The following is a 19,338-nucleotide window of genomic DNA, read 5'->3' as shown; positions in this document are numbered from 1 at the left end:
ATTGACAACCTGAATAGACTGATATCTAGTAACAAGATTGAAGCAGTGATCAAAAACTTCACAAAAAACAAGAGCCAGGACTTAAGGTATCCCTGGGGAATTCTACCAAACTTTCAAAGAAGAAATAATACCTATTCTTCTGAAGCTGTTTCAAAAAATTGAGGCAGAAGTTTGCCTTCTCTTTTTATGAAGCCAGCATTACCCTGATCCCCAAACCAGGCAAAGACCCCACCAAAAAGGATAATTTCAGACCAATATCACTGATGAATATGGATGCAAAGATTCTCAACAAGATCCTAGCAAACAGGATCCAGCAGCACATTAAAAAGATTATCTACCATGACCAGGTGGAATTCATCCCTGGGTTGCAAGGTTGGTTCAACATTCACAAATCAATCAATGTGATAGAACAAATCAATAAGGGAAGAGAGAAGAACCACATGGTCCTCTCAATTGATGCAGAAAAAGCATTTGACAAAATCCAGCATCTGTTTCTGATTAAAACGCTTCAAAGTATAGGGATAGAGGAAACATTCCTCGACTTCATGAAATCTATCTATGAAAGACCCACAGCAAATATCATCCTCAATGGGAAAAAGCTGACAGTCTTCCCATTGAGATCAGGAACACGACAAGGATGCCCACTCTCACTGCTCTTGTTCAACACAATACTAGAAGTCCTAGCAACAGCAATCAGACAGCAAAGAGAAATAAAATGGATCCAAATTGGCAATGAAGAAGTCAAACTCTTTCTTTGCAGATGACATGATACTTTATATGGAAAACCCAAAAGATTCTAACCCCAAACTACTAGAACTCATACAGCAATTCAGTAATGTGGCAGGATACAAAGTCAATGTACAGAAATCAGTTGCTTTCTTATACCCTTACAATGAAAACACAGAAAGGGAAATTAGAGAACTGATTCCATTAACTATAGCACCAAGAACCATACGATACCTGGGAATAAACCTAACCAAAGAGGTAAAGGATCTGTACTCGAGGAACTACAGAACACTCATGAAAAAAATCGAAGAAGACAAAAAAAGATGGAAGACCATTCCATGCTCATGGATTGGAAGAATAAACATACATATATTTTTAAAATCACTACATAATTACTCCATTTCACTGTCACAATTTCAAGGGGGAAAAGAATATGATTTCAAGAATCTATACCCAATATACCATCTTCATTGTGGGTGGTGACTTTAATCAGCATAAAATTACCTTGTAGTCCTTGTTTAATATTTTTAATAGCATAGTGGGTTTTTTTTTTTAGATTATTTATTTATTTGTGTGTGTGTGAGAGAGAGAGACAGAGAGACAAAGAGAACACAAGCAAGAGGAGAGGCAGAGGAAGAGGGAGAAGCAGACTCCCCACTGAGCCAGGAGCCCAATATGGGGTTGGATCCCAGGACCTGGAGATCATGACCTGAGCCAAAGGCTGATGCCCAACCATCTGAGCCACCCAGGTGCCCCTAGCATAGAATTTTGACTCAGTGTACTGATTATTTGCCATGGCTATATTATTTTTACTTACATTTGCCCAATACATGTTGTCATTTTATTTAAAATATGTTTCTTGGGGACTACTTGTAATTTAGATTTATTTATTAAACCAATTTGACAATCTCTTGTCTTTTAATAGGGGATTTATATTTATCATTATTTCAACTTATTTATATTTATCATTATTGTAAAACTGATATATTAGGGGGGGCGCCTGGGTGGCTCAGTGGGTTAAAGCCTCTGCCTTCAGCTCAGGTCATGATCCCAGGGTCCTGGGATCGAGCCCCACATCGGGCTCTCTGCCTGGCGGGGAGCCTGCTTCCTCCACTCTCTCTGCCTGCCTCTCTGCCTACATGTGATCTCTGTCTGTCAAATAAATAAATAAAATCTTTTTAAAAAACTGATATATTAGGTCTTATTTATTTATATTTATAAATATTTATAATTTTTCAACTTATTTATATTTATAACTATTATAAAACTGATACATTAGCTCTTCTTTGGTTTCTTCTATGTTTCTACAATTTGTACTTACTTTTTACCTTTTTGTTTTTATGTATTCTTCTTTTTAAAAAGATTATTTATTTATTTATTTGACAGGGAGAGAGATCATAAGTAGGCAGAGAGGCACGTAGGGGGTGAGGGGGAAGCAGGCTCTCCGCTGAGCAGAGAGCCCAATGCAGGACTCAATCCCAGGACTCTGGGATCATGACCTGAGCCGAAGGCAGAGGCTTAACCCACTGAGCCACCCAGGCGCCCCTATTCTCTCTTTTTTAATGTACAGATCATGTTTTGCCACTTTAAAAGCTTTTGCATATCTCTGATATTGCTTTGTTTTTGTTTATTCTTATTTTTGAGAATCTTCTAAAAGATTGAATCCTAGTTCTCTATTTTTGATGTCATTTTTTAAAAAAGATTTTATTTATTTATTTGACAGACAGAGATCACAAGTAGGTAGAGAGGCAGGCAGAGAGAGAGGAGGAAGCAGGCTCCCTGGTGAGCAGGGAGCCTGACTCGGGGCTTGATCCCAGGACCCCGGGATCATGACCTGGGCCGAAGGCAGAGGTTTTAATCCACTGAGCCATCCAGGCACCCTGATGTCATTTATTTTTAATTCTTTATCTTTCTGCATTTCAGGGGAACTTGCAAACATGCCTTCTACTTATTAATTCAGTATTCTAAAAGGGTCAGTTTTGGTTTTGATGATTTACAATAGGTTATTATTCTTATCATTGAATTTTTAGTTTCTTTATCATCTGTTCTTTTTTTTTTCTTACTTATTAGATTATAGTTGGCACACAATGTTGCATTAGTTTCAGGCGTACAAGTTAGTGATTTGACACCTTTATATATTATGCTGTGTTACATATATATTATGTAACTACCATCTGTCCTGTTATATCTTTATTACAATATCATTAACTGTATTGCTTATGCTGTGCCTTTTATTCCCTTGACTGAGTCATAACTGGAAGCCTGTATTTCCTCTAAGGCCCCATCCTCCCATCCTACTACCCTCTGGCAACCATCAGTTTGTCTTCTGTATTTATAGGTCTGATTCAGCTTTTTGTTTGTTTATTCATTTGGTTTTCTTCTCTCTTTTTAAATTCACTTATGAGTGGAATCATATGGTTTTTTTTTTTTTGGAGTTCATTTATGAGTGGAATCATATGGTTTTGTCTTCCTCAAACTGACTTATTTCACTTAGGTCCGTCCGTGTCCATCAAATGCTCTCATCATTTTTTTTTTTTTTTTTTTTTTTTTTTTTTTTTTTTTTTTTTTTAAAGATTTTATTTATTTATTTGACAGAGAGAGAGGTCACAAGTAGGCAGAGAGGCAGGCAGAGAGAGAGGAGGAAGCAGGCTCCCCGCGGAGCAGAGAGCCCGATGCGGGGCTCGATCCCAGGACCCTGAGATCATGACCTGAGCCGAAGGCAGCGGCTTAATCCACTGAGCCACCCAGGCGCCCCACTCTCATCATTTTTATGGCTGCATAATATTCTATTGTATGTACTGTATAGTGTGTGTATATATGTATGCATACACCTGTTCTATATCTATTCATCAACTGGTGTACAGTTAGATTGCTTCCATATCTTGGCTATTGTAACTAGTGCTGCAACACGGGGTGGATATATATATTTTGATTTAGTGTTTTTCATTTTCTTTAGATAAATATCCAATAATGGAATTGCTGAATCCCAGGACCCTGGGATCACAACCTGAGCCAAAGGCAGAGGCTTTAACCCACTGAGCCACCCAGCTGCACCTCAACTTAGAATGCATCTTAGAGTATTTTTGTTACAGCCGGGTTGCTCCTTATTAATTCCTACTTCTTCTTTACACTGTTTAATATGTTCTAATTTTTTAAAAATCATTTTCAGAGGTATGTTTTTTAAGTCTTACAAATGCCATGCCGTATTTGTTTGCTGGTTAGTAAAAATCGCTCTCAATGAATACTCCAGCTCTGGTTTTTGCCAAAAGACAAGTTGATCAGTTGTGTTTGAAATCTCCTTCTCCCTTTTCCCTTCCCATTCCCCCACCCACGAGGTAACTGCTGCCACAGTGCCCCCATTACAGATGGACAGGGAGTTGATGGCCACGGGAGGTATCCACTTAATGTGGCCCATTCAACTGAAACAGGCCCATTCACCTTCTGCATGTACTGCTCGGTTTGTTGTAGGTCTGACCAAACAGAGGGTATAGGAGATGTCAGCAATCAACATATATGGCTCCCAAGGCTCTTCCAATCAGGACACCTATGTGCAGGATTGTTGTGTGTGAAAGTCACCTCTCTTAGGATGCAGTGTGCAATCTCCTTTGTGCTTTATTTACTGAAATGCTTTTTAGAAGGAACTGGCAGTCTCCAAATGGAATTAGAAATAGAGCTCCAAATGGAATTAGAAATAGAGCTCCCAATGGAAGACAGGGAACAGATGGGCCAAACAGACCTCCAGTCATTTATAAAGCATGGTTCGGGATGGGGGGCTGGAAATGGCGCTGACACACAGGTGTCTCTGATTAGGGATAGAGAGTGTGAGAAGACTGAGGTCAAGGTCTTCTCCCAGGTTTTCTGTACTTCAGCAGAAAAGAAATCCATAGGTCACTCACTGGATTTTTCGGCCCAGCTAACTTGACCTTATATTTAGTGAAAATTCCTATAAGATTCTGGCCATAGTTTGACTGTTAGTCTCGGTTCTCCCTCTTCTAAGTTTTAGTGTTACTTTTTTGCAAGAAACTGCATCAGGGACTGCTTAACTTGATCACATTTTAACCTCAGAGAGACCTTAAGGACAATCATTCTAATAATCATGTCATCTAATTAAATGAACAATGAACAGGAAGAACATGTTAATAAATACTTCTCCCATTGCTATCATTTATACTTTTTCTATTACACTGAAAGTTATATGATCAAATTTGGTTTTAAAATGTTAACACAATACCCATATAAAGATATCACCATGCTATTTTAGAATGTATTGAATATAGTAACTATTACTTAAGTAGTACTCTAAATATTTACATTAAAGTCACATGTAAAGCTTTTCTCTTTCCTACAGAATTGGTGATATGGGACTAAAGCAATTTCTTGATGGTCCTGTGAGCATAAGGATAAGAGAGCTAAATTTAAGTAACTGTATCCACCTGAGTGATGTCTCTATTGTGAAACTATCAGAGCGGTATGATAAAAGAATAACATTTTATATCATATCATTAGAAATTGTGTATCTGCTAATAGGAGACATCAGAGATAGACCTTCAGAAACATTTGGGAAACACCAGGAGACTGAGAAACTGGTCTAATAATGAGTGAAATAAAATAAAAGACATTGGAGTCAGATTAAGCTAGTCTTTTGATCATATCTGAGATATTTCATATTAATCTCACATTAGAGAATGTTTGAGATGGAGTCATTAACAAAGTTATCACTATCTAGACATGAGTGACTTCTCTTCACTTTTCAAGGATATTATCTCTATGTAAATCTTCACTCCAGCATTTCCCAAGAGATGTTCTAGCTGGTGGGTTTATTCCTGATCCTCCTACTTGTCAGAGATCTTGTGTACAAAAGTAGGGGTCAAGTCCTATAGCAAACATGTAAGGGATAAATAAGAAACTTGACCTTGTACTTTTAGTGGTCATTAATCATACTTACATGATAGCTTTTTGTATACATGTGATATTTTTTCTTTTTTGATCTGAAATGAAATCATATATATATATATTTTTGCTACAGGAATGGTACATATATAATATAGAGTAATATATAATATATAATAATCTACCTCCCTTTCATCCTACTTTGTAATGCCAAATTATTTTCCACTTTTAAGTTTACTTTTATTTTAAGAAAAAGAAAGTCCTTGCTTCAATACCATTTGCTTCTCTCAGATAGTTTTGATATAAAGAAATTATTATATAATTCTTTGATATAAAGAAATTATTACTGACACTGATTAAAAGCTAAAATTAATTCTTCATACTGCTTTCTTTCAGCTGCCCTAATTTAAATTACTTGAGTTTACGAAATTGTGAATATTTGACTGACCTCGGAATTGAATATATGGTAAACATCTTTTCCTTGCTGTCAGTAGATCTCTCTGGAACACACATCTCTAACGAGGTAAAGAAAATTTTCAGAATAGTTCAATGCCTTTTATTTTTTCCGGTAATCATTTTTCACTTTGTAAACAATGAATAGATTATCAATTATTTTTATTCCTAAATTATTATTATAAAAGGTAAGATTAGGAATATTGTTCCTGGAATAGTGATAGACGAGGTTATTTGTAAATCAATGGTCTTGTTTCTCTGCTTACAAAGTGGCAAATTCAGTATTTTGAACACGGTCTTGACAGATTGGAATGCTACATGATAGATCTGAAATCTGTTCCATTATAGAAGTTTGGTAATGCGGACATAATATATTCCAGTTGGCTTATATCTGTTTTTCTTGTGGACTGAACATTCTGTAAGACTACCTGAATACCTTGAGATCTCACTCTTTAGTTCAAAACTGAAGTCTAGGGGCACCTGGGTGGCTCAGTGGGTTAAAGCCTCTGCTTTCGGCTCAGGTCATGGTCCCAGGGTCCTGGGATCGAGCCCCGCATCGGGCTCTCTGCTCAGCAAGGAGCCTGCTTCCCTCTCTCACTGTCTGCATCTCTGCCTACTTGTGATCTCTGTCTGTCAAATAAATTAAAAAAAAAAAACAAACCTGAAGTCTAGAAATGGTCTTATCAAATCTACAAAAGAATACATTTTGAAGAACTAATTTCTGGGCTGCCTGAGTGGCACAGTTAGTTAAGTGCCAGACTCTTGGTTTTGGGTCAGTTTGTGCTCTCAGGGTCCTGAGACTGAGCCCCTCTTCAGGCTCCAGGCTCAGTACACAGCCTGCTTGGGACTCTCTCTCTTTCCCTCTGCCCCTCCTCCCTAAAATAAATAAATAAATCTTAATTTTAAAAGGCACTGATTTTTTGCAAGCTGATGATGCTACTCATCAGAGTTGGAACTCGGTTCATACTCATCCTATCACTCCAGCACTGCCCCACTTACCAATCAAAAGGAAGATAAATCTGGAGAGATTTGCCAGGTTTCTGAAAGACTCTAATGGGCTGTAGTTAGATCAGGAATGCATTGGCTTCTCTTGAAGATCAGGCAGTGGAAGAGATATAGGAAGACAACAGAGGTGAGGGTCTCTCATCAACTTGCTATATCCCTGTTCATCCCTCAAGCTCATCAAATATCAGCAGTGAGGTCTTCTCTGAAAAGCCCTTCCTTCCAGGCAAGTACAGACCTACTTCTCTGTGTGGATCTCCGGCCCCAGCACATCCTTGGACATGACCCATTTCTCTCCATTTCTCACTGCATTACTGATAATCCATGTTGTATCTATTCTTCCCCAACATTTAGTGGGCTAGATGTAAGACTAGGGTCTTTCCTTTTTTTATCTAAGAGGGAATTTAAATTCAGTCTCCATTCTGCTAGAAGTTTTCCTCTCCCTTTCCTTGGTAGTGTCTTCTATGTGTGGTACCAGAGGGGGTGGGGGCAGTTACATGGCGTCAACTTGTTATAGTGGAGGCAAGTCTGATCTTTTCAATGTTGTTTTCTGTCCAAGCTGGGACAGACTGGGATGGCTGTGAGCTCATTTGGTCTTTGGTTTCCTGTTTCGTTAGATCCCTGATGTGTCTTCCTAGTCCCAGCTCCATCCACAGCCCCTTTAAGTCTTCGGGCTCCTTTGTCATGTGTGCCTTGCTTTGGGCCCCTCTGGGTATGGGGAATCTGTGAGGAGGTCTTAGGTCCATAGTCCTAGACATCCCCTGCAGACATTTTCCTGCTCTCCCATCTGGGTGTATTTGCCCTCAGGCCCATGCCTCACCCTTCTCTTACTCTGCCACAGAGTGGCTGACTCATGTCCACTAGATTCAGTTGGATTTGGTGCTTGTGGGACATTCATGAGCAATTGAAGGGGAAGAAGAAGGCAGAGGCCAGAGTTTACCTCCACCTTTCTTTGCAACATCAGCAACAGCCGCAATAGCTGCATTTCCTTTGTGATCTCCCTTCCATTAGGCCTCTACGGTTCCAGCTTCCCTGGTGACCTTGGCCCCTAGAGTCTAATCACATCTGTTCTCCTTGGTCTTCCAGCACAGAGGGAGTAGTGGCTTCCTGCTGCTGCTCACATCTCTAAATTTGTCATTATCCTATTTGGCTTCTCAGTTTCTCTGCCACAAATGTAGCCAATTCCCTGTCACAATGAAATTTCCCAGTTTTAATTAGAGTCGTTTCTGTTTTCTTTTTTAGATCTTAGCTGATACAACAGCAAGCATAGGAAAATTCAGATGCCTTGTTCCTTTTCACAACACACCAGGGAAAGGGGATGGGCTCCCATTTACGTAGATCCCTAAACCTATCAAGAGGTGCCAACCTTCTCTCTGGATGAATAGAGTCCAGGGAGGTCTAGAACAGAGCCCTGTATGGGGGATCTCTCAGCATCTCATTCTTTGCTTCCCTCTAGCTCCCCCTTCCTCTGCTCTTTCCCTCCTCCTCCTCCCCGTGCCTCTCCCTTCTCTTCTCATTCCCCTTCTGTCCTCTTTTCTGTTCTTCTTTTCTCTTGACATAGACTAATCTGGGGGTGGAAAAAAATGTTCCAACTAATTACATGGTTTGAAAAGTATTATGTCTCAAGTCTTTCATGGTTTAAAATTTAAAGCTTAAAGGACTGGGATCTTTTTGGTTTTTTTTCCTCACGGGTTCTTCTGTAAAAACCTTCCCCTTCACATACAAGTGGATGCCCAGCTGCTGTTAGAAGGGTCATGAGGTAACAAGAAGTAGAGGATCAAAGCACTTTATAAAACACATCAAAATATGATTCCACCACAGCACTTGTCACCAGCCTGGAGTGTCTGGTGAACATTTGTGGAACAAAGGCAGGGAAGCTTAAATGTTTTATCCTGGGTTTTAGCATTTTGGGAAAACTTGGTTGTTATTTTCAAAGACTACATATTAAAGTGTTTTTATACCGAGGACAAGTTAAAAATTAGGATATAGGGGCGCCTGGGTAGCTCAGTTGGTTAAGTGTCTGCCTTCGGCTCAGGTCATGGTCTTGGGGTCCTGGGCTCGAGCCCCTAATTGGGCTCTTTGCACAACTGGGAGTCTGCTTCTCCCTCTCCCTCTGCCTCTGTCTCTCCCCCTGCTTGTGTGCTCTCACTCTTTATGTCTCTATCAAATAAATAAATAAAATCTTAAAAAAAAAACACTTAGGATATAGCCTCAAGTCCCACTCACTGTTTTTCTTTTCTTGTAAAGAATATATACAATCTGAGAGCTGCAAATGGATATCAATGGGGAGAATATAGTTATGTCCTGCTAAAACATTGAAAAATAAGTCTTCTGAAGGTTTTTTGTTTTCTTCCTCCAAATTGGCTAAAGTCTTATCTAAAAGGCAAATGATTGACAATATAGTACTACAACAGCTGTGGAAGCTAATCTCAAACAGTCAAAATAAAATGCGTCAGTTCAGATATCAACTTGGGCAGCTAAACACCAGTCTGGATTGTAGGTCTGATGAAGTGCAAATCTGACTGGAGACTTAACATTTGGGATTTAAACCCTGGAATGTTGCAGATATTCACTAGAGATCAAATGTGACAAATTGTGCCTCTTGAAAAAAAAAGTTTCTTACATTTTCTAATAATTATGTTCACTCTCAATTCTTTTCAATAATGAATTTTCAAAAACAATGAGTTTTCAGTTAGAATCATACTACTCATTTGGCTAACAAATCTTTATTCTGACTACTTTGTGCTCAGTGCTGGGGATGCTGGAATAGACAAAACAGACATGGCTCCTCAGGCATGAGGCAAGTCGTTACAAACCATGATGGGTGTGGGAAACAACCTTGCTCAGAGTCAGAGAAGACCTTTTCCAAGATAGAAAGAAGGGATATGTGCTAAGCCAAAGAAACAACCTGAATAAAGACATATAAATTTAAAAGTATGGTGACATCAAGGAAATCTGCACATTTGGGTATGGCTTGATTGTGAGGAGAGTGGTGAGAGATGATGCTTAAGAGACTCAAGGACGAGGTCACGAGGGGTGCAGAAGCCACATCAAGGAATTTGTTCCCTGCCCTTTTGGCAATGGAAGGGCACTCAGTATCGTTGATTAGGCTGTAACAAGGTCAGATAGACAAGTTTTAAAGACAACTCTATCTGCTGGATAGCCATAGGCATAATAGATGAACTAGAGACTAATTATAAGGCAGTAATCCAGTTATGAATGTCTGCATTAAGTTTAGAGCGCTGGAGCAAAGTTTGCAGGTTTGAGGGGCACTGAGGATAAAGAATCAATAGGAGATAGAAATAGACCGAGTGTGAGAGTAAAGAAGAGAGGGAGGGAATCAAGGGTGATGCCAGATTTTTGGCTTGAGCCTCTGTATAAACGGCAGTGTCCCTTACTGAGCTGTGTCCTTTCCATAGTGGGAGGGAGCAGGTTTGCTGTTTCTCTGAGTCACCAGCAAGACAGCCTTATAGAAATGTAGAGAGCTCAGAAAATAAGCAAAGCAATCATTGAAATTCACTCCCCAGAGGTAGAAGAGCTTTTTAGGTTTGCAGAGGGTGAAGGGGTGCTGTATTCTGAAAATCATGGAAATTCATGTGGAAGTTAATCAGCAAAGGCACAAACACAAATAGTTAGAATCTCAGAAAGATGTTTAGGTGGGACAGCTAATTTAAATGGGGGAATCAAAGAGGAGGACACAGTAATTTCAAACTGTATACATTTCTTATAATAATTAGAAAGAGTGAATAATGTATCATCCACGAATAAAAGTTGTTTAAGAAGTTATCTGGTAAGTACATTTCAGAGAATGAGGAAATACATCAGTTTTCCTTTCCCAGTATAAAGAGCAACAAGGTTTATTAGTGAGGGAAATAGCTTACTAATGTGATGGTGTCTCTTTTTTATAAGGATTCATTTATTCATATAGGTGCCCCTATATGAGTGGGGGGAATGGCAGATAGAGAAAGAGAGAGAGAAACTCAAGCAGACTCCACACTGAGCATGGAGCCCCATGAGAGGCCATGCACGGCTTCAAGTGGGGCTCGATCTCACAACCCTGAGATCAGACCTGAGCCGAAACCAAGAGTTGAATGCCCAACCGACTATGCCATCCAGGTGCCCCTAAGGGGATGGTATCTTAAAGTATCTGCAAAAGTCTTTAATCTCCTATAACTTTTCTTAATGTTTAATTAAATAAGATGTTATTCATTCCCTTCCTACCCTGGAGAATTGTTTGAATATGAGGTTATATCTCTATGTATGTGTGAAAATGTTTTCCTGTAGTTAGGAGAATTATCACCTACTAAGACCATAGTACCCACAGTTAGGGCAGTTCAATCCATTGCTTAAGTTGTTTTAGTCACTGCCATATTTGTTGTTTAAAGGGAAGATGAGTCAGAGCAATGTTCCAGACAGTGTGCTTAGACAGTGGTTTAGGACTCTTTCATTTGCCTAATGTTTGAAGTTTTTAATTATGAGTACTGTATCTTGAGTCTCTGTTAGGTAGGCAATCTCCTGGAGCCCTCTCACTATGATATGAGATTCATGAAGACTGAGACTCTGTTTTGGTCACTGCTGCTTTCACAGAACCCTGGGGGTGGTAGGTACTCAATAAATACTCATTGATGAGGGAACAAATGGTACACTTTATGGTTACCAAATGTGAGTAAGACCTGTTCTCTGGTGATCTACTTTAAAAACGACAGAACATTTATGAAAAAAATTGAATAAGACACAAAAAGATGGAAAAATATTCCATGTTTGTGCATCAGAAGAATAAACATTGTAAAAATGTCTATGCTGCCCACAGCAATCTATACTTTTATTGCCATTCCAATCAAAATACCAATGGCATTTTTTTCAAAGTGCTGGAAAAAACAAACCTAAAATTTGTATGGAGCCAGGAAAGACCCTGAATTGCCAAGGAAATGTTGAAAAAGAAAAACAAACCTGGGGCATCACATTGCTTGATTTCAAGTTATATTATAAAGTTGTGATCATCAAGACAGCATGGTACTGGCACAAAAACAGATACATAGATCAGTGGAACAGAATAGAGAGCCCAGAAATGGATCCTCAACTCTATGGTCAACTAATCTTTGACAAAGCAGGAAAAAATATCCAATGGAAAAAAGTTGTTTCAATAAATGGTGCTGAGAAAATTGGACAGCTATATACAGAAGAATGGAACTCAACTATTCTTTTACACCATACACAAAGATAAACTCTAAATGGATGAAAGACCTCAGTGTGAGACAGGAATCCATCAAAATCCTGGAGGAGAATATAGGCAGTTATCTCTTCAACATTGGCACAGCAACTTCTTTCAAGATATGTCTCCAAAGGCAAGGGAAACAAAAGCGAAAATGAACTTCTGGGATGTCTTCATCAAGCTTCCGTACAGCAAAGGAAACAGTCAATAAAACAAAGCGTCAACCCACGGAATAGGAGAAGATGTTTGCAAATGACACTACAGACAAAGGGTTGATATCCAAGATCTATAAAGAACTTCTCAAACTCAACACCCAAAAAACAAATAATCAAGTCAAAAAATGAGCAGAGGACAAAAAGAGATATTACTCCAATGAAGACATACAAATGGCTAACAGACACATGAAAAAATGTTCAACATCATTAGCCATCAGGGAAATTCAAATCAAAACCACACTGAGATACCACTTTACACCAGTTAGAGTTGACAAGATAAGAAACAACAAATGTTGGAGAGGATGTGGAGAAAGGGGAATCCTCTTACACACTTGGTGGGAATGCAACTTGGTACAGCTACTTTGGAAAACATCATGGAGGTGCCTCAAAAAGTTAAAAATAGAGCTAACCTATGACCCAGCAATTGTACTACTGGCCACTTACCCCAAAGATACAGATGTAGTGAAAAGAAGGGCCAAATGTACCCCAATGTTCATAGCAGCAATGTCTACAATAGTCAAACTGTAGAAAGAGCTGAGATGCCCTATAACAGATGAATGGATAAAGAAGATGTGGTCCATACCCAAAGAACAAATAATCCCATCAAGAAATGGGCAGAGGACATGAACAAATATTTCTGCAAAGAAGACATCCAGATGGCCAACAGACACATGAAAAATGCTCCACATCACTCGGCATCAGGGAAATACAAATCAAAACCACAATGAGATACCACTTCACACCAGTCAGAATGGCTAAAATTAACAAGTCAGGAAATGACAGATGCTGGTAAGGATGCAGAGAAAGGGGAACCCTTCTACACTGTTGGTGGGAATGCAAGCTGGTGCAGCCACTCTGGAAAACAGCATGGAAGTTCCTCAAAAAACTGAACATAGAGCTACCCTATGACCCAGCAATTGCACTACTGGGTATTTATCCTAAAGATACAAATGTAGTGATCTGAAGGGGCAAGTGCAACTGAATGTTTATAGCAGCAATGTCCACAATAGCCAAACTATGGAAAGAACCTAGATGTCCATCAACAGATGAATGGATAAAGAAGATGTGATATATATATACAATGGAATACTATGCAGCCATCAAAAAAATGAAATCTTGCCATTTGCGATGATGTGGATGGAACTAGAGGGTATTGTGCTTAATGAAATAGGTCAACTGGAGAAAGACAATTATCATATGATCTCCCTGATATGAGGAATTTGAGAGGCAACTTGGGGAGTTTGGGGGATAGGAAAGGAATAAATGAAACAAGATGGGATCAGGAGGGAGACAAAACATAAGAGACTCTTAATCTCACAAAACAAACTGAGGGTTGCCAGGGGGAGGGGGTAGGGAGAGGGTTGTAGGGTTATGGACATTGGGGAAGGTATGTGCTATGGGGAGTGCTGTGAAGTGTAAGCCTGGTGATTCACAGACCTGTACCCCTGGGGCTAATAATATATTATATGTTAATAAAAAATAAAAAATTTTAAAAAAAGATGTGGTCCATACACACCATGGAATATTATGTAGTCATCAGAAAGGATGAATACCCAAGTTTTGCATCAACATGGACAGAACTGGAGGAGATTATGCTAAATGAAATAAGTCAAGCAGAGAAAGTCAACTATCATATGGATTCACTTATTTGTGGAACATAAGGAGCAGCATGGAGGACATTAGGAGAAGGAAGGTAAAAATGAGGGGGGGCAACAGAGGGGGAGATGAATCATGAGAGACTATGGATTGCAAGAAACAAACTGAGGGTTTTAGAGTGGAGGGGGTGAAGGGATGGGTAAGCCTGGTGATGGGTATTAAGGAGGGCATGTACTGCATGGAGCACTGGGTGTTATACACAAACAATGAGTCATGGAACACTACATAAAAAAATAATGATGTACTGTATGGTAACTAACATAAAATAATAATAATAATAATAATAATAATAATACCCCAAAATACAGAGATGCAACCCCTCCCCCCAAAAAACCCTGTTTTTTGCAGCTAAATTTGGAAGGGTAAGTATGGGTAATTTAAATATAGTGTGGCAATGTAGTGTTGAAAGAAGACAGGAAGGGATCTCTTAACTCAGCCTACTCACATGCAAACATGCAAATGAATGCTTGTTCAAGGAATTTTATGTAGCTTAATACTACTAACATATACTATGAAAAGGAGGTGTTGCTGAGGAATTCAATACCATGCCAAGGATCTTGGACTTGAACCAGTGGATGGTGAAATAGCACTTAGTAGGGAAGTCTGAGACATAGCTAGCCTTCAATTTTAGTTAGATTATTTGGGTTGTTCTCTGGGGGACAGATAGGTGGGAAGACAGAGTAGAGGCAGGAGACCAGTGGGAGATCTTTTAGTAGTTTAAGAAATATGTGACAAATTTTTGAACGAGGTGGAGGCCGGAACTAGCATGAAAAGAACATATTTGAGAATACTTTGGACATAAAGCTGAAAGAACTTGGTGACTGATTAATGTGGGAGATCAGGACTTGGGGTGAAGGTGGAGGGGTAAGAATGATCCCAAAAATTTGACTTTGGGTGGATGGAGGCCCTACCTTGAAAAAGAAGGGTAACAGGTTTTCAGGGAAAGCTGATTTCACTTTTATCAGACAGAGTACCAAAGGCTTGGGAGAGAGATCTTGAAGGGAGATTCAGATATGGGAGTCAGCATGGAGGTATGAATGTCACTAAGATCCTCAGAGAGTGTGGGGAGTGAGGAGAAATGGGTACCCTTGAAGAACACATCAGATCACATATATTTAAGGAGTAGGAATAAGATGAATCCATAAAGGAGAATAAGGAAAGAAGGTGAGAAAGGTTGCAAGAGAACTAGGTGAGTGTAGTCATGTGAGGAGGATTAAGGGAATATCCAACAGTGGTGGATTAGCACAGAAGCTAAATCAGGAAAGGACCAAAATTTGAACAAATATTTACTGTTAAACAGATCCCCGCCCACCCTCCCATCCAAGTACTAACCAGGCCCGACCCTGCTTAGCTTCCGAGATCAGACGAGATCGGGCGCGTTCAGGGTGGTATGGCCGTAGACACACCCTCCCAATATCATCTCATGCCCCTGCTCCCCTCATTCTTTTTTCCTCCAGCCCACTGACTTCTTTCAGTTCCTCAAACAAGTCAAAATCTCTCCTACCTCAAGACCTTTATTCATATTGTACCTTCTGCCTGGGATGTACCTCCTTCTATTCTTCATGTGCCTCCATAGGCAGATGCTGAGGAAGCAATCACTGATGATCATAACAATAGAGAAAGCTTCTTGGTATAAGCAAATAGTGTCTTTAAGATTTTTTGAATCTTAAAAGTTCAAAAGAATTTTGAATTTGTCTCAGTGGGTTAAAGCCTCTGCCTTCGGCACAGGTTGTGATCCCAGGGTTCTGGGATCGAGCCCCACATTGGAAGTCTGCTTCCCTTCCTCTCTCTGCCTGCCTCTCTGCCTACTTGTGATCTCTCTCTGTCAAATAAATAAAATCTTAAAAAAAATTTTTTTTTGAAATAACTGTATAATCAACATTGATCATGATTTCCATGATTATCAGAAATCACACTTCTCAGCCTAGGCCATTCTAAGGCAATACCAATGGGTTTTATTTTACTGATGCCTTCTTTCTTTAAGAAAACATAAATCACATTGTGACACTAATGTCTCTAGATTTTTTTTTTCTAAATAGGTAAGAATTCTCTAGTTCCTCACATATCATACCTTAATTCTGTCACATTATAGCATAGTTCCCCACAGAGGTGTTATCTATTTAGATGGTCTCACAGTCATAATACCTCTTGAATCACTGTAGCACACAAATTATTTTCAAATGGAATTGTAAAAAAAAAAATTCTGATTGAATATTGGCACGTGGTTTGCATGTGAACTTTAATGGTATGTGTTATAAAGTGTAGTCTAAAATCTCTATCTCTCCCTCCTCTGCTTCTTCTCTGTCCCTGCTGCCACTGCCATAGTTAAAGCACCCTCTCTCTTTGCTAACTTCTCTTGCCTTAAGTATTACTGTCTTCAAAGCAGTTCTCCACTGGCTGCAGGGTGATCCCTCTGTAAGAAAACTGGAGCATCTTGCTTCCTTGCTCAGATTTCTTCAGGAGCGCCATTGCTCACGGTATAAAGTCTAACCAATCCAGTGTAGAGACCCAATCTCTTTCTGAGGTGGCTCCTACCTACTTCTATTGCCTCACTTCCACCCAATACCCACTTTTCATCTTTAGCTGAACACAGACACACAACTGACTGTTCCTCAAACATGCCACATCCTCCTTGCCTTCCCATCTCTGCAAGTTATTCCCTCTGCCTGAAACACCCTCTCCCCTTGTCCACCTAGTAAATTCTTGCTTATCCCTCGAGTTTCAACAGTGTGAAGTTCTCCTGGAACTCCTGGGCAGACTTAGGATCTTTCTGTCCTGTTTCCACTGTACTTTACAATGCTCCAACCAAAGCCATTAACTCATTAGATTTTCATATTTGTTCCACACCTGTCTGCCTACAACACCGGAAGCTTCCTGATGGTAAAGGCTGGGGCAGCCATCTTTGGGAAGCCTCGCTTAATGTCTAGTACACAGAGGCACGTGAAAGATTTGATTTGTGAGTCAGTGGGTGAGTGAATGAATGAATCTTGTACCACTTCTTTCCTTTCAACCAAACATGTAAGGCTTCTTTATTTTTTTTTTTATTTTTTTTTATTTTTTTTATGTAAGGCTTCTTTAAATTCCACATTTTCTCAGCTATGCTGTGAGCTCGAGTAGGAGTACTTACAGCTGCATGTCTTAATTTGCTGATACACTTTCAAGAGACCACCCATCTGCATGAACACACACATAAATAAGGCCTGAGGCTCAGTGAAGCAAAACCTCTAAAGCAGGAAACACATGAAATCACTTGGGATTCAACAAATAGAAAGAAGGGAGTTAAAAGGAAGCAGGGAATCTCAGAGGCATATGGGTTTTCCTTTGGATCTTCAAAAGCACATAACAAGAAGTCTGCCTTGGTTATATGCTTTCATATGGTGCTTGACCTCTTTTTAGTCCTTTCCAGGCCTTTCTCCTCACTAGTGGCCTTATATGAATTTGTTACCAACATTAGCAATAGTAGTTTTCCTTACAGAGGCTACAGACAATTGTCTCCTGATTCTGGCAAATTGCCTACTGGAAACACTGCAAAAAGAAGTGACCAACTTAAGCTTGTCACTTCCCTCAAGGAAAATCTGTTGCCAAAACCACTCTCTTGACTTCCATCGGGTAGGATGCGAGCAGTCTCAAGGCCAGTTGCTCTATTTCTAAGTGACAAAGATGCTGATTTTCTTCCCCTTTAAAATATACAGAGAGGATCTATTTCTGTGTGTTGACTAAAGCCTGCTGTCCTTTAGACCTATACATCAGCAAATTAGATCACAGTGGTTAATATATTAAAAACTTGATTATAAAATTCATATTACAATCAAGTAAATAGAAATAAATAAAAATAATTCAGAAAAAGAAAGGTAAGTTATTTTTACAAAACTTTAATTGCTAACCACAGAATAAAAGGGAAAATCACTTGAGAGGTTAAAATATATTCTGAAGGACTTTGTACGAGATAGCGTTATCAATGATTTTATAAAGAGGATGTGTTAATTGAGATAAAACATATTTCCAAGTATGAGTTTTGTTCTTTATCCCTAAAAGAATGTGGTAAGCAGCACCAAACAGAGCAAATCTTTGAGAAAGGAACATAGGAAATATAAACACTAATTCACATAATTATGAAGGGAAATAGATTCTTTCCAAGAATTCTGAGAGTGTGCCAGCAAGATAAGAGAAAATTAGCTCTATAAAAACAATTTTTTTAAATTATTTTTTATTTTTTTATTGACATATAATGTATTTTTAGCCCCAGGGGTACAGGTCTGTGAATCGCCAGGTTTACACACTTCACAGCACTCACCATAGCACATACCTTCCCCAATGTCCGTAACACAACCACTGTCTCCCTACCCCCCACCCCTGGCAACCCTCAGTTTGTATTGTGAGATTAAGAGTCTCTTATGGTTTGTCTCCCTCCTGATCCCATCTTGTTTCATTTTTTCCTTCCCTAACCCCCAAGCCCCCAGACCCCCAAATTGCCTCTCAAATTCCTCATATCAGGGATATCATATGATAATTGTCTTTTTCTGATTGACTTATTTCGCTCGGCATAATACCCTCTAATTCCATCCACATCCTTGCAAATGGCAAGATTTCATTTCCTTTGATGGCTGCATCGTATTCCATTGTGTATACATTATCCATGCATTTATCCATTCATCTGTTGATGGACATCTAGGTTCTTTCCAAAGTTTGGCTATTGTGGATATTGCTGCTATAAATATTCGGGTGCACATTCCCCTTCCGATCACTACATTTGTATCTTTAGGGTAAATACCCAGTAGTGCAATTGCTGGGTCATAGGGTAGCTCTATTTTCAACTTTTTGAGGACCCTCCATGCTGTTTTCCAGAGTGGTTGCACCAACTTGCATTCCCACCAACAGTGTAGGAGGGTTCCCCTTTCTCCACATCCTCGCCACCATCTGTCGTTTCCTGACTTGTTAATTTTAGCCATTCTGACTTGTGTGAGGTGGTATCTCATTGTGGTTTTGATTTGTATTTCCCTGATGCCGAGTGATGTGGAGCATTTTTCATGTGTCTGTTGGCCATCTGGATGTCTTCTTTGCAGAAATGTCTGTTCTGTCTTCTGCCCATTTCTTGATTGGATTATTTGTTCTTTGGGTGTTGAGTTTGATAAGTTCTTTATAGAGCTTGGATACTAGCCCTTTATTTGATATGTCATTTGTAAA

General features: G+C 39.4%; 1 protein-coding gene across 1 annotated transcript in view; it reads left to right on the top strand.

Annotated features, from left to right (window-relative positions):
* Positions 1 to 19,338, top strand: part of FBXL13 (F-box and leucine rich repeat protein 13) — a 233,922-nt gene that overhangs the window by 159,347 nt on the left and 55,237 nt on the right. Inside the window, exons 16-17 of the mRNA XM_046020438.1 lie at positions 5,075 to 5,194; positions 6,013 to 6,139. Coding sequence (XP_045876394.1) covers positions 5,075 to 5,194; positions 6,013 to 6,139 — 247 coding nt within the window. The remainder of the gene's footprint in view (positions 1 to 5,074; positions 5,195 to 6,012; positions 6,140 to 19,338) is intronic.

This window comes from Meles meles, chromosome 10, assembly GCF_922984935.1.
Source record: "Meles meles chromosome 10, mMelMel3.1 paternal haplotype, whole genome shotgun sequence".
NCBI classification, from domain to species: Eukaryota; Metazoa; Chordata; class Mammalia; order Carnivora; family Mustelidae; genus Meles; species Meles meles.
The sequence above is the reverse complement of the archived record's forward strand: the minus strand, read 5'-3'. Positions and strand labels throughout refer to the sequence as shown.